General features: G+C 41.7%; 1 protein-coding gene across 3 annotated transcripts in view; it reads right to left on the bottom strand.

The window, feature by feature from the left end:
- Borcs5 (BLOC-1 related complex subunit 5) overlaps window positions 1–15,272 on the bottom strand; it is a 68,258-nt gene that overhangs the window by 17,692 nt on the left and 35,294 nt on the right. For all 3 annotated transcript variants that reach the window (XM_076940677.1, XM_034511853.2, XM_076940678.1), the window contains exon 3: window positions 7,102–7,259. In XM_076940677.1, coding sequence (XP_076796792.1) covers window positions 7,102–7,259 — 158 coding nt within the window. The remainder of the gene's footprint in view (window positions 1–7,101; window positions 7,260–15,272) is intronic.

Genomic DNA, 15,272 nt, shown 5'->3' with positions numbered 1-15,272 from the left:
TGTGCGCCTGCACACATACACACAAAATTCATCTTTCAATATCATTTCAGTCATTAAGTAATAGAAAAGCCTTGGGTAAGTCCCAAGTTAACTTTAAGGACTGGGGTTTCTTGATCTGTGCAGTGAATTAGAGACTCTTTAGGATCTGTTTCCAATTTTATGTGATCATGTGTCTTCCTGAGCAGCGACTGCAACTCCTTCTACCAAACTTCCTGGTGCTTCTTAGCATCCTATGCCAATAGCATATACTAATGCCAATACACCTAAGAATTCAAAACAGAGGTAGTACTAGAATCAGACCAGGGTTTACTCTTAAGACCTTTAAGGAAGGATATAATAGCAGATTAGCTGCAAGAATATATGCCTAGTAGCTTTATCTTGGATTAGAAGCTATGAACTTGTGTCCAGGGACAGCAGCTAAAGTGAAGTACAAATGTGACCACATCATGACCCAGATCAGCATGACAGGAGAAGCTCCACTGTCTCTGCTGTGTCTTCTGCCACTTGCCTCCTCCCTCATTATTACTAAAATTCTTTCCCTGGGTGAGACAGAAACAAAGTGAACAGCATCCACCCCTCCTCCTAAAGTCCTAAGGACAAACTAGACATGATTCCATCATAGTTCACCCAGGGAAGCAATGAGCTTCTTATTCTTAGGCTTACTTACATGGCATAGGTGAGGAGTTCTGAGCAGGACCATAGACAACCTTAAAGCAGCCACACTGGAAGGTCTGCACTCAGCATGGACAGTACCTTTCCCATGGCTACAAAGATGGAACCCCTTCTCCTCCTGATTCCCTCCCACCATATCCTCTAGTCCCACCCAGAAGATAGACCATGTGCAATGGATGCAGAACGATATGCAATTGGTTGGGAGGAGTGGCTGGATACTCAGGTGAGGATCCCATGACCCTCTGTACCCTCCTTTTATGAAGGCAGGGAGATAAAGTCAATAGGCACAGCTGGGATCATCTTTTGCAAGCAGGCCCAGCAGAAAGCCCAAAGAGGTGGCAGTTTTGGCTGTTAAGGAACAGTCTTGAACAACCCCCATCTCCAAAGACAAACACAGTGGTTGACAGGCAGCCCTCCTTATACTTGGCCTTATAATTTCAGTACACCTGAATTTCAATGACAGATAAAGCCTAAAGTGAAAAGTGTCTGTCACCTTCATTCATTAACAGAAAGACACCAAAGAAAGGAAGACAGACAGACAGAAAACCTACCAAAAGGGATCAGAAGTGAGTCCCTGCTTAGAAATCAGGAACTCCTATTTTACCACCATCTTTTCCAGATCTGCAGACACCCAGGCTTCCTAGGAGTGAACCAGTTTGCTGTTCATAAACATTACTAGACTCAGAGAAAACAGATACATTAACTACAAAAATTCCAAAAATCACATACTTTTGGTATGAAAGAAATCACTCATGGTTTGTGGGAAACCACAGTTCACAGAAAATATCTGCCTTGCCTTTCTTCAGGTTTTATCACATGGGTTGTTGAGGACAGTGTTCTAAATGGGCCAGGACTTGGCCTGCTACTAGAATCAAGAAACTTCACATGAGCCAATTCATGGCAGGGTCAGGCCTTTCTCTTTCAGTCACCATGGGTGCTGAGGACAATGACTGCACAACAGTACTGACTGTAGGGCAGGCCCAGTTCTAAGCATGGCACCTAGACCTTAACCTTTCTCAGACCTCACTGTTCTTATATCTCTGAACAGAGCAAGAGACTGAGGCTTACAAGGATTGATTAAACAATTGGGAGGCTACCCAACTAGTTTTAGAGACAGTGTGAGGATTGGACACTGCCATGTGGCTCTAGTGTTCACAGAACCATTCTGTGAAATGGTTCACAAACACAACAGTCAAAGACTAGTGTTCCAACATGAGACATCCCAAATAGAGAATGACAGCTGTAACTGTCAAGTTTATCTCATGTGGAGATTCCCCTCCATATTCTCTCTCTCTCTCTCTCTCTCTCTCTCTCTCTCTCTCTCTCTCTCTCACACACACACACACACACACACACACACACACACACACAGAGAGAGAGAGAGAGAGAGAGAGAGAGAGAGAGAGAGAGAGAGAGAGAGAGAAAGATAAAAACATAAACATTCCCTTTGATATTTATGCACTTGTAATTTATCTTATTTTATAACTGGGTAAGCTGCTGTAACTGAATTCAATTTATATATCTAAATAATGAGAGACTAGATCAGGAGAACTCCAAGATCTGCCCAATGTCAACATGCTATGGTCTTTAATGCAGAAATATGAGTATTTTCTTGAATCACAAATCTTTTTTCACTGTCCCTGAAGTCCCAAAGCTTATTTTTTCTAAGACTGTCAAACTGTCTCCCATCTATCTATACTCATATCCCAAGACTTATTCTCTCTAATATTTCACTTAGCCCCCAGTGCTCCAGAATATCCTGATATCTCACAGAAAGTCCACATTGCAACCAGTCTCCACTGACAGCACTCTACTGACAGTGCCTCGTCGATAGTGATGCAGGTTTTATGTTTCTCTTCTGTGCATTTTCATTTCGCTAGCCAGACAAACCTCTCAGTGGGTATGCCATAGTTGTTCAGCAACACTGGTTTGGTGATGGGTAAGGGGGTAAACTTACAGCTAATAAGTAAACCAGTGGTCAAAGTCTACTGGGATGCTGGGAAGGCAGCTATCTCCATTCTTGTTCTCCCTCTTACATGTACATGTATGTAGACATAAAATTTATCATTTAAGAGCATAACTCAAATTTTCTATTTGAGTTCTAAATATGACATTTAGCTAGGTTTCCTTTTGATGTAAACACAATGATCCCAGGAGCTGTCGCTTTATGGATGTCTGTTTAACCCTCTGCTGCCTGTTCCTGGGTGACAACTTAAGTCTCTGCTTTTCCACACCTACAGCACTGTCACTTCTTCCCATTCGCAAGCAGACCTCTCTGACCTTCTAGGGTAAGAGCAGAGAGCCTGTGCTTGCTCAAAACCACGTGTTCTGCCTCATTCATCTGGAAGTAACAAATCCCAACCCTTAGATCTGCAGTGAGCAGAGATGGATGCATGGTTCAGCAGTTTGCTAACACTCACCCACTAAGACATAAAGGACACATGACACCTCCAGTGGGAATCCTGAAACTGTCACTCCCTCTGCACTAAGAGCTGCTGAGGTCCTGCTCAGCACTCTGAGAACTGTTCCCTGTTTTGTAATAGCCCTGAGTGACTACAGATTGACTATTCCCTCTCTGAAATGCTTAGAGCCAGAAGTGTTTGAGGAGGTTTTCGTTGTTGTTTGATTTGGGAATAGCTAGATATACATAGTGAGGTATTCTGTGAATGAAACCCAATTCTAAAAATGCTATTTATTTATACTTCCTATGTGTCTTACACACATAGCTTGATGATAATTGTATTTGGTATTTTTAGTATGCCTGTGTGGCACTTGTTGCTTGTTTCTAGTGCTGGGGATGGAATTCAGAGCCTTCGCCATGCTGGGCAAGCACTCCTTCCTTTACCTACATCACCGTCTCTTGGCCTGTGTATGGAATGTGACCATCACATTAATTCAGATACACAACTTTCCACCTCTGGCAAACCTTTCAGATTTTGGAGTGTTTCAGATTGTGGACTTGTACTGAAAATGTTCAATATGCCCTGACTACTCAAACTGCATCTAAAACGTTCTCAAACAGAGTTTTAAACTCAGTTAAATCTATTTAAGTGACTCTTCTAAAACCTGGTTCTCAACCCTGGCTCCATATGAAAATCATGTAGAATGGTTTCATAATTATCACTGTCCAGCTTCCTCTTCCATCTGGCCAATGCCCTTAAAAGTCTAACCAGCTTCAAGAGAGACTGGGCCCTAGGACTTTTTAACCAGCAAATAGTTAGTTATCATTGTAACATTCAGGACACTATTGCACCAATAGGCCTATCTTGACAGGCTGGTTGGTATTGTAGCTCACAGGGTTCACAGCTCAGTAAGACTTGATGACTAACCTCAGCCCCAACCCTCAGCAGCCTATACAGCCCTTTCTGGCACTTTGAAAGCCACCTAGTAAGAAGGAAAACTTTAGATCAGTTGCAACAGAGAGTAAGTGACTGTGGTGTTCTTGGCTCTAAACAAACACAGGTGTCACTCCTGCTCCCCCAAGGCTCAGGGAACAACATAAAAGAGGTGGCAGAAGACTGTAAGAGCCAGAGGTGGGTAGGACTGCTGTAAAACAGGCCCCTTGCATTCATGAACTCACATCAGCTATGGCTACCTAACAAAACAAGCCAGTGAAGACCCCAGCATGGATGGGAGAGGATCCCATAAAGCCCATCTCTAGCTGAGGAAATACTAACAGTAGATGGCTCTTAGAGGAAGATGAATCACTTTTCCTCAGAAGTGTAGCCTCTGGTAGGATTGCTTACGCTCCAGCAGATGCCCCACAGCCATGCACACGTGGGTAGCACTAAGTGGGACTCAGTGCATCAGAAAAAGAAAAAGAAGGCATGAAGTTAGAAGGTGTATATGTGCTGAAGGCAGAGAGGAGTTGGGAGGAGGTGCGATGGGTATGATCCAAAATACAGAGTATACATCTCTGAAATTAAAGAATAAATAAAAGATAGTATCGAAAATGTATTAAGACAAGAAAATGGGAGAAAACTATTTGGGATAAGAGGGTCTGCAGAGACATAAAAGGGAAAAACGGGTGAATGGGAGGTGAATATGATCAAATTATATGATAGATGTTTTTGAAAATGTCATAATGAAACATTACTTTATATGGTGAATATATGCTAATATTAAGCTTTTACTTCTGTGGGATATTAACAGAGGTTACTTAAGACAAGTGTTTTGAGGTAAAGTTAGTTTGGAATATATTGGTTTTCTTTACTGTGAGATTCCTAAGAACTTTAAGTAGTATGCAAAATTTTAAATGTCTATGATGTGACTTTTCAGGGTGTGGTAATGAATATGCAAGAAGTTTAACCTACATGGGATGAGTTTTTAAGACTTGTTTTGGAAAGTAGTCCTTTATACCAGTGGTTCTCACATCCCAGTTAATGAAGGGCAGCATTAGGTATCATTTGGCAAGCTTATTAAAACAATGAATCACAGGCCACACCCTGGTTGGAGAGGAGAGAACACACCATTCAAATGAACAAACTGAAGTGATACTCATGCATACTCAACTTTGGAGATTAGAGCTCTACTGATCATAATATAATTGAACAATATTTGAAAGGCCAGGGCTGGGAACATAAATAAATTGGCCGAGTACTTGTTGTTAACATGCCCAAGGTGCTAGGTTCCATTCCTAGCACTGCATAAATTCAGAGTGGTGGTGCATACCTGTAATACCAGCACTCAGAGAGCAGAAGCAGGAGTATATGTTTAGGTTATCCTCAGTATCAACCTGGACTACATGAGACCCTGTCTTAACATATCTATTTAAGGCTACGTCAATGCCAAGCAGTAACAAAGGTCATACTGAATAGTTCCAGATAATAGCATGTGCTACGATTTGGACATGAAGTCCTCCTCAAAATGTTCCTGTTTTGGAGACGTGGTCTCTAGCGTATGGATGCACTCACTGTGAGGTAACTGGATCATGAGGGTTCTGCCATAATCAATGGATTAACTCCTTGGAAGACTGATGCTTGACAGCATGAACAGGAAGATGGGGCTAGTGTCGGATGTCAGTCACTGGGAAGACGTGCTTTTGAAGGCTGTTTTCTCCTTGGCCCCTTGATATCTGCCTTCCAGCTGCCACAAGCTGACCAGCTGTCCCACCACATACTTCCTGCTGTGCTGCTCTGCCTCACCAGGACCTAGAAACAATGGAGCCAAGGCCATATACTGAAACTAAATACATTTATGTCAGCTATTTCACCACTGTAATGTCTGACTAACCAAGTTGTTTTATTCATTAAAGAAAAATGCATATATTCATACCTTTATGAAAATAATGCTAAATGGTGGACATGTTGGCCAACTTAAAACTGCTGCTACAGTGAATCTCCAGAACAGACGGTCTTCAGCATCTCCAAGAACAGCCTATCTTTATTACTCATTAGAAGCAAAGTGTAGTGATGGGCAACCCATCACTTGCTTTTCATATTCCACTTCTCTTACCAGAGTTGATGACCCATGGCCAGTAGTTAAACAAGCACAGAGGTGCCATCCTCCTACGCAATTTCTCCTAGATAGAGCTCTCAAACTGTCCTTCATATGATATCGCCTCGTGGCAGGAACATGAGTTCTTCCATGATGGAAAAATTTAGGATGCATATTTGCTTATTCCTTGGTGCTCCCATGTAATCACCTGACCCATAAATCATTTCAGTGCTTAAGCAAAGAACCTACGATAGTTACTGGTAACTACACGTTTGTACCATCTTTAAAGTTATTTATTTATTGATAGAGTCTTTTGTATCAAGGATAGCTTCCAACTTGCAATGCAGCTGGGAATGACCTCAAACTTCTGATCCTGCCTTAACCTCTTGCGTTTTGGGATCACAGGTATATACAAACCATATCAAGTTTATATGGTGCTGGGGATGGAACCCAGTGATTCACACTCGCCAAACAAGCAATTTCTCAACTAATGGGCAGTCCCAGGCCTGTACCATGTTCTGTGTTTACAGGCCATTTCACATGAATGATACTTAAGCTGCGTTCACAAAAGCCTTTAGGGTTAACTCGACATAATCACATACAGCTGTAAGAACCACTGAGCTTTCATGTACTAACAGTGAGAAGGAAGAGCGAAGACTATGCTAAGGCTCCTACATTAAAGCAAATAATTACTATGGAAAGTATAGAAGCTATACACAAGAAAAAGCTACCCACAGATCTATCTAGAGCAAACTCATGTTAACAAGACTGCACATGAACACAGCGAACAGCCATGGAGCAGTCTCCCTGCACCCAATGCTGGACTAATTTAGGCCCATTCCTCATGTGCAGAGACATTAAAGAACAAACCTGACCAACTCAGCTGTGAAGCAGGAGTCAAATTCCAGGCTGTTCTCTGGTGAGAACATCCTTCACCAGTGTGTCTTAACAACTGCCATGAGTCTGGGATGGAGTCCCCCACGGCCATGTTACCTCTTTGATTCGCTTGACTAGAGCATTCTGATCAAAAGCAACTGCCTCTGCGCACTGGTGCAGGTGGTCTTGGTACCGGAGGCAGAGCTGCAACACCTGCTGAGAGTCTAGCTTCTCCAGTTTGGCATTTGTTGGGGAAGTCTGTCCACTCAAGAGCCCTTTAGAGGAGAGAGATGGAAATGTGTAATGAGTAATACTGTTGATGAACTTGTGACTAAGCTAGCTGAAGTTCATGGAGTCAGGGAAAGAGACATTTCATTTTGCATCTTGTGCTCTATGTAGATGAAGGTCATTACAACTACCTTTTCTGGAGTCCCAACCATCAGCTGCTTTTGTCAAGTGCTCCCTGTGCTTTGCTTTCTTAGCTTATTTTACACAAGAGGGATCCAGGAGTAACCTCTTATCATTAGGAAGGGAGTCCGTGGCTTCCCTCAGACAATGCTCCCGGCCTTTTTACACTACTACAAAGTATCAGGGGGAATAACCCCTTTTGAGTAAAATAGATGGAAGTGAATTTGGTTACTGATACGGTTGTCTGAGAAACTGAGAAAAATGTACAAGAAATTTTAAGAATTGGATACTAAAATTAAAACAAAGGCCAGAGTGCAAGCTAACCAGTCTGAAACAGTTTATCTTCTCCTAAAATTGGTTTATTTAACCATATAGCATCAATAAGCAAAGAGGGCTATATTCTCAACATCTTTATACTGAACCACCATGCCTTCCTATACTTGCATATGTCAGGGTAAAATTACAACCATCTACTGCAGAAAAAATAATTCAATTACAGATGCTACTACACTTGCCTATGGTCAGAAGGCAAAGCCCTGACCTGAATTTAAGCCCATGCACTTTTGGTTGCCAAAGTAACAGTTCTGCAACTGTGGTATCAAGCAAGCTCCTCCTGTACATTCTCAAGAATTACTGGCATTGTATCTATTGTTATTAACCTATTAAATGTTAAGACTGATAAAATTCTCTAGTGTTAAATAATTGCATGCATCTTAAAAAATCAAAATAATAGTAACATTTTACAGATTAACATATAACCTATTTTGAGGAAAATATTTCTATTTTCCAAATATTTCCAAAACAAAAAAGGCAGAAGGGTTATACTGGTTTATATTTTCCCAAGTCTTTTTATTGTTTTGCTTAATAGAAGACAATGGAATATCTTATCTCTTCTGTATATAAGTTGCCATTTTCTTCTCACAAAGTCTCTGGGAAACTCTCCTGGACACTTCTAAGATTGACAGTGGCTTGCAAATGATGTCCAAGTATTATCACAAAAAACATTTGACCTCAGAGACTCCCTTGTAGGGTCTTGGGGCTCCTGGGACACCTGTCCCCCGACTGACACATTCTGAGAATCACTCATTATACCATAGCACGCTGTTCTTGGACTAGAGCACAAGGAGTATTGAGGCATGTGACATCCAGCATGTGCTGAGCTTCCCGTGCCAAAACTCATACTATCAGCCCCTTGCTGTTCCCACACATGGAAACCCAACCCAAAATTCTTCCCTGGCAGGATGATACACAGATGATGCACATATAGCTGGGCTGTGCCTGAGAATCCTCAAGCATGCTACACAGTGCTCAAATTTTATGGGACTCAGCACTAGGGAGAGTGTAACATGAGATCAGAATTTCAAGGTCATCCTCAACCATATAGGTGAATCCAAGGTCAACCTGAGATACACAAGATAGTTTCAAACAAAATAAAGAATGAATTATAAGCCAGGCTAGAATTTATGTCTTAACTATTTATTTTAAGTAGGATTTTTCTTTATAGCCATTTTTTTTTTGCTCAATTTTCAAACTATAGAAAACCACGAAGAAACCTAAACACATCTAGCTTCCATAAGTCACATTTTATAATATCCAGACCTCACTACATAATTGTTTCTTCTTCTGAGCCATTAAAAATAAACAGACATTAGCTGGGCAGTGATAGTGCAAGCCTTTAGTCTCAAAACTTGGGAAGGAGAGGCAGGTGGATTTCTGAATTTGATGCCAGCATGGTCTACAGAGTAAATTACAGGACAACCAGGGCTACACAAAACTCCATCTTCAAAACAAACACCCACCCCCCCAAAAGCAAGAGATCAGGATACCTAGATTCATAAAAGATTTCTGTCTACATACTTATGGTTAATTTTTTACATTAAATAAATTAAGTCTCTACATTAGTTTGGAGCAGGGCCACTTCCTTTGTTTTCTGGTTATCTTTAGATTGTAACAGAGATGCACATAAAATAGACAATTACTGAGCTAAAACCTGATCTAATGAACTCTGTTTATAAAGTGGCAGGTTTGCATATGGCAAACACTGGACACATTTCCTAAGATCATGTTGAAATCATCCCTATTGTACAAAAATGAGCAGTGGGCTCAAGGGAGTGGGTGAGGACCCAGACAGAAGATAACAGAGCCAACAAACTGCCTACTATAGCCCCTCTTCATGGAAAGTGCTGAGTGGAAAAATCAGCAGGGTTATAAATTGGGTGAGCATTTTTCTGAATTCTTTTATGTTAAACACCAAAAGAGTTAAAACATAAAGCATGGTCCAGAGCTGTGTGGTTATTAAATTAGGCTATTGCCAAACTGAATTTTTCAACCTGAGAGCTTAGTTGTAGAATTAGGAATTAATAGTATAATGTTAGACACAGAATTTAATAATGATACAATCGAGAAAGTAGACTTGGTATAACTAAACAACAATAGTATAAAACAGAAAAGAAAAAGAAACCCCTCTGTGTGGACTAAACGCTAATGTCTTCGCCAAATTGCCTGCCACTTGAAACCCTACAGATCCTTGCTCCCACCTCCCAGTGTTGGAATTATAGGCGTGCACCATGTGTGTACATACACACATGCATGTGAGCACACACAGGAATACCTCAATACTAGTCTAGAGGTCAGAGGACAACTTGTTTTACATAAACCTTTAAACATTTTTTAGCCTTTAAATGTTTTTATTTATTCCTTGACAATTTCATTCATGTATAAAATAAAATTTGATAACATTCACTGTTCTCAGAGCCTCTTCCCATGTTCCTCTCTTATCTTCTTGTCCTCTTTTTTTAAACCATTGAACCCAATGAGTTCTGCTTATGTGCATAGAGGTGTGGGATTATCCACTGGACCTGGTCAATCTGCCGGGAACCGCACCCTAATGAATACCTACTCTCTAGTAGCCATCAACTTCAATCTGGAGGACAGCTTCTGGGAGTCTGTTTTAGGGATCAAAGTCAAGCTGGGTGTAGCTCTGCAGCCAGCACCTTCACCTGCTTCACCTTGCCAATCCCATGCTTGGCTTTTTCTGTCAGTTCTAGGAGTCCAACTCAGGTCCCCATGCTCTGCAGCAAACACTTCGCCCAGGAGTCACCTCCCCAGTCCCTACTCTTGCCTTTCTACAGCAAGGATACATTCTTACATGTATTTACTTTGTAGGTGGGTGGGTGGGTGTGGGTGCACATGTACTAAGTGCCTGCCCTGCTCTGCTGGCTTGCCTGTTTTCCCCTTGCCTTTCTAAGCAATCAGAATGGTGGGGCAGGTAGGGCGGGGAGGTGGCCCAGCTGGTCTCACTTGTTGAGTATGCCGTAGTGCCTGAACCTGGATGGTCACTGTGTCGTTCGTGTCCACCAGAGTAATACTATCCTTACATAGACCTAAGGAACTGAAGGGGAATCACCACATTACAATGCCGGCTGTGCTTCACCTGTGCAAGCCAGAAAGAAAGGTATCTCCAATCAACCTGCAGAATCTGACCTGTGCCGCCAATGGCTGGATGTGCTATGTAACAGTGAGCTATGAACTCACCTCCCATAAAAGAACTTCAGCCTTCTAGAAGGGAAATGCCACAAACTATAGAAACACTTGAGAAACCTCCAATGGCACAGCTCATCTAACCTAAGTCCAAGCCATGTGGCCCATATGGTCACATCATCAGGGAATGTCTTTGTAAGTCACCATAGAGCTGGGCACAGTGATGTACATGACTGTAAGTCCTGAACTTAGGGGATAGGGAAAAGAGGATCAGGAGTTCAAGGCCAACCCTTAGCAACAGAGCAAGTTCAAGATCAGCCAAGGGCCACATGAGATCCTGTGAGGAAAACAAAAAAAGCACAAAAAGGGCAGAAATATAAAGAAAGTCTGGGGCAACTGAATGATAAAGTGCAACACAGCAACGCAGGAACACAGGAGCCAAGAAAAAGCAAAAGAGGATGATGGTCTAAAACTAAGAACTCCAGAGAAAAGAGATTGGCAAGTATTTGAAACATAATAAAAAATAATGGCCCAAGAAAACAGACCAGACATGAGATCTGAAACAAAGCAGCCCTTCCAACCAGCATGGTACTGGAGTTCTAACCAAAACACTTAAATAAGGAGAGAAAGGAGAGGTGTTCAAACTGGAGGGGAGAAATAAAGTGACTTGTGATCACAGGGATGATTTTGTATGCAGAAAGCCTTAAATTCTGCTTGAATTAGTAAACACAACTTAGTAAAGTAAGAGGATACAAAGTCAATTCAAAAGTCTGTTGCAGTTCCATGAACTAAAGAGAAATCCACAAAGGACAGAAATCAAGAAAGCAGGTTCAATGACAACCACATCAAAAGCATACAGTGCTTAGGGGTGAACTACAGAAGAGCAGAAGACTTGCATAATGGACATTATTGACACTGATGAAAGGCAGGGCACAAGGAGAGGACTGACTCTTGAAGTTGTCCTCGGGTATCAGAACTTAGACTTAAACAATCAATCTTTGAAACATTTCATTAGTTGAAATAAACCAGACAAAAAAGGGCGAATACTGTTTAATTCCATTTGTATGAAATACACCCAAGAGTGAAATTCCTAGAGAAAGGAAAGGGAATAATGACTGTCACACTGGGGGTAAAAGGACTTTGGAGGTCACTGTTAATGGCTTCAGAGTTCAATGTGACATTATGGGAAAGTGAAGGTTGAGAGTCATGGCGCTGCGAATGGACCTGTGAATGGACCAAAGCCACTGAACACAGCCTCAAAAAAGGGTTGAGATGATACATTTTAGGTTAAATGTAGATAACACTAAAATCAGGTTGGTTAATTTTAGATTTCGCTAAGCAAATATATTCTACAATACTCCTGTAATAAAAAGATCAAGAATGGGGATGGAACAGAGACTAAGGAATGGCCAACTAATAATCGGTTCAACTTGATACCCATCCCATGGGCAAGCACCAATCCCTGACACTATTAATGATACTCTGTTATGCTTGCAGACAGGAGCATGTTGTCCTCTGAGAGGCTCCACCCAGCAGCTGACTCAGACAGATACAGACACCACAGCCAAACAGTGGATGGAGCTTGGGGACTCTTATGAAAGAACAGGAAGAAAGATTGCACCCTGAAGGGGATAGGACCTCCATAGGAAGACCAACAGAGTCAACTAACCTGGACCCTTGGTGCTCTCGGAGATTGAACCACCAACCAAAGAGCATACATGAAGGCCTCCCCAAACATATGCACAGAACAGATGTTCAGCTTGGTCTTCATGTGGGTCCTGAATAATTGAAGTAGGGGCTATCCCAAAAGCTGTTCTCTGTATGTGGGATATGTTCTTCTAGCTGGGCTGCCTCTTCTGGCCTCAGCGGGAGAGGAAGCACATAGCCTCACAGAGACTTGAAATGCCAGGGTCAGGGGATACCCAGGGGGGCCCCACCTGGTCACAGAAGAAGCAGAGAAGGGTGGGGAGGATTGTGGGAGGGGTGACCGGGAGGTGGCTGTAAAGTGAATAAGTAAAATTAAATAAAATTAAAACAAAAAGAAGGTGGCAGCCAAGAGAGGAAAAGTACGATCAACAGGAAACAAAATAAAGACTACATTTCCTTACCTGGAAACAAAGTTCTTAAATCAAGTTGTCTTTGAAGTCTCAAATTTTTAGTTTAACTTTTAAAAAAATTTTTATTTATTTTGTGTGTGGGAGGAGTACATATATCTCTGGGCTCATGTGTGGAGTCAATGAACAACTTAGGGGAATCTGTTCTCTCCTTATACCGTGTGGGTGCCAGGGACCTAACTCAAGTCATCAGCCTTGGCACCAAATGCCTTTATCCACTGGACTTCAAAATTTCATTTTCTTTCTTCCTATGTGTCTGTCTGTCTATCTGTCTATCTATCTATCTATCTATCTATCTAACTATATTTATCTATCTATATGGATATGTAGATATCTATACAGATAGAGAATATATAATATATATATATATAAATTATATATATAAAACTTGTAACATGCTATATAGACCAACTTAACCTCTAATTCACAGAGATCTACCTGCCTCTACCTCCTCAGTGCTAGAGTTAAGGGTGCACACTACCATGCCTGGCTATTTTTGTTGTTTTATGTTACAGTGTTTTGCCTGGATGTACATATGTGTACCGTGTATGTATCAGCACCTTCAGAGAACACAGTGTGTCAGAACCCCTTGAACTGGAGTTACAGATGATTATAAGTCAGAGACCAAACCCTGGTCTTCTGAAAGAGAAGCATGTGCTCTTAAACCACTGAGCTATTTTTCTAATTCCCACAAAACTTCATTTTCTTTTCTTTCTTTCTTTCACTGTTCCTTTCTGTCTGTCTGTCTGCCTGCCTGTCTCTCTCTCTCTCTCTCTCTCTCTCTCTCTCTCTCTCTCTCTCTCCTTTTATCTTCTTCCTCCTCCTCCTCTTCTTCATTTGTTTATGAAACAGGTGTTCTCTGTATAGTAATGGCTGTCCTGGAACAAGCTCTGTAGACCAAGCTGGTCTTGAACCCAGATATCCACCTACCTCTGCCTCCCAAGTGCTCGGATTAAAGGTGTGCACCACCTTCACCCAGCTCAAATGTTCATTTTCTAAGAAAAGGGATTATCTACATACTAGGTGCTTGCTACGGGTTGACTGTTTCCCTTTCAAACTTGTGACAGTATGAGGAAGTGAGGCCTTATTGAGGTGACGAGGCAAGGAGGTTCCTTTAAAAGGGGCTCATCAACAGAAAGGAGGTCTCCTTCTGACCTTTCAGCTTCTGTCCTATGGGAGGATCACAGTGTTCAAGGCACCAGCTTGACAGCGAAACCTGAGCCGCAAGCCCACACTAAACAACTATTAGCACCAGATCTTGAGTTGCCCAGCTTTGAAAACTGTAAAAATAAATCTTGTTCCTTATAAAGTATTCATTCTTGGGTATTTCATTACAGCAGCACAAAGAAACTAACAAGACTAAAACACGCTAACATCTTAGAGACTTAAATACTCAGCACCCCACTCCATTTGCCGAAGGAAAGCTCTGGATTTAAATTCCTTTCAAGTAGCTACACTTTAATGTGTGTGTGTGTGTGTGTGTGTGTGTGTGTGTGTGTGAGAGAGAGAGAGAGAGAGAGAGAGAGAGAGAGAGAGAGAGAGAGAGATATTTAAACAGGCCTGGAACTCACTATGTGGCCCAGGCAATCCTTTGGACCTGCTGCAATCCTCCTTCCTCAGCTGGTATTATAGGTGTATCTCCATCACACCTAGTACATGACATATATTTTACTCTTATTACTACAAAAAAAAAAAAAAAGATGAACTCCTTTTTGCCTCTGAAGTAAACGTACGTCACCCTTGTGTGAAGATAGGTGCAGCTTCTAAGTAAGTTTTTATAAACTGTTTGACGGCAGCCTTTGAAAATGCAGAAAGGCAGTTATATGGAACTACAAGATAAAGAGACACTAAAGATCAACAAGACCACGTAATAAACTTTGCTCTTTCCCCTAGCAACTACATGTAAACACACACGACGTATCCTGTCATCATCTGGTCAGAGCTTGACTGAGCTACAACAATAAGTGACATATCAGTGGGTCCATTAGTTAATTCTCTGACTACTGGCTCCAAGTTCACTGTGATAACATATCTCAATCTCTGTGAAACCATAATCACAAAGATTCTACCATGTGACTGAAAGAATGGGCTTCCACATGCTAAGTCTCTGAACACATGAGTCAGTACCTTGTTGTAGAAGACACTCCAGTTGGATTCAAACTTGCCCCCCACTGTCTCGGGCACACAGCTGTGAGAGCTTCTTTGTAGAAAATGTGCTTAGTAACACTCGCAAGAACTTGCACGGTTATCAACACCCTTCTTTCATTCTGTGCTGTAGTTCCTGTG

The sequence above is a fragment of the Arvicanthis niloticus genome, chromosome 9 (assembly GCF_011762505.2).
Source record: "Arvicanthis niloticus isolate mArvNil1 chromosome 9, mArvNil1.pat.X, whole genome shotgun sequence".
Lineage (NCBI taxonomy): Eukaryota > Metazoa > Chordata > Mammalia > Rodentia > Muridae > Arvicanthis > Arvicanthis niloticus.
The sequence above is the reverse complement of the archived record's forward strand: the minus strand, read 5'-3'. Positions and strand labels throughout refer to the sequence as shown.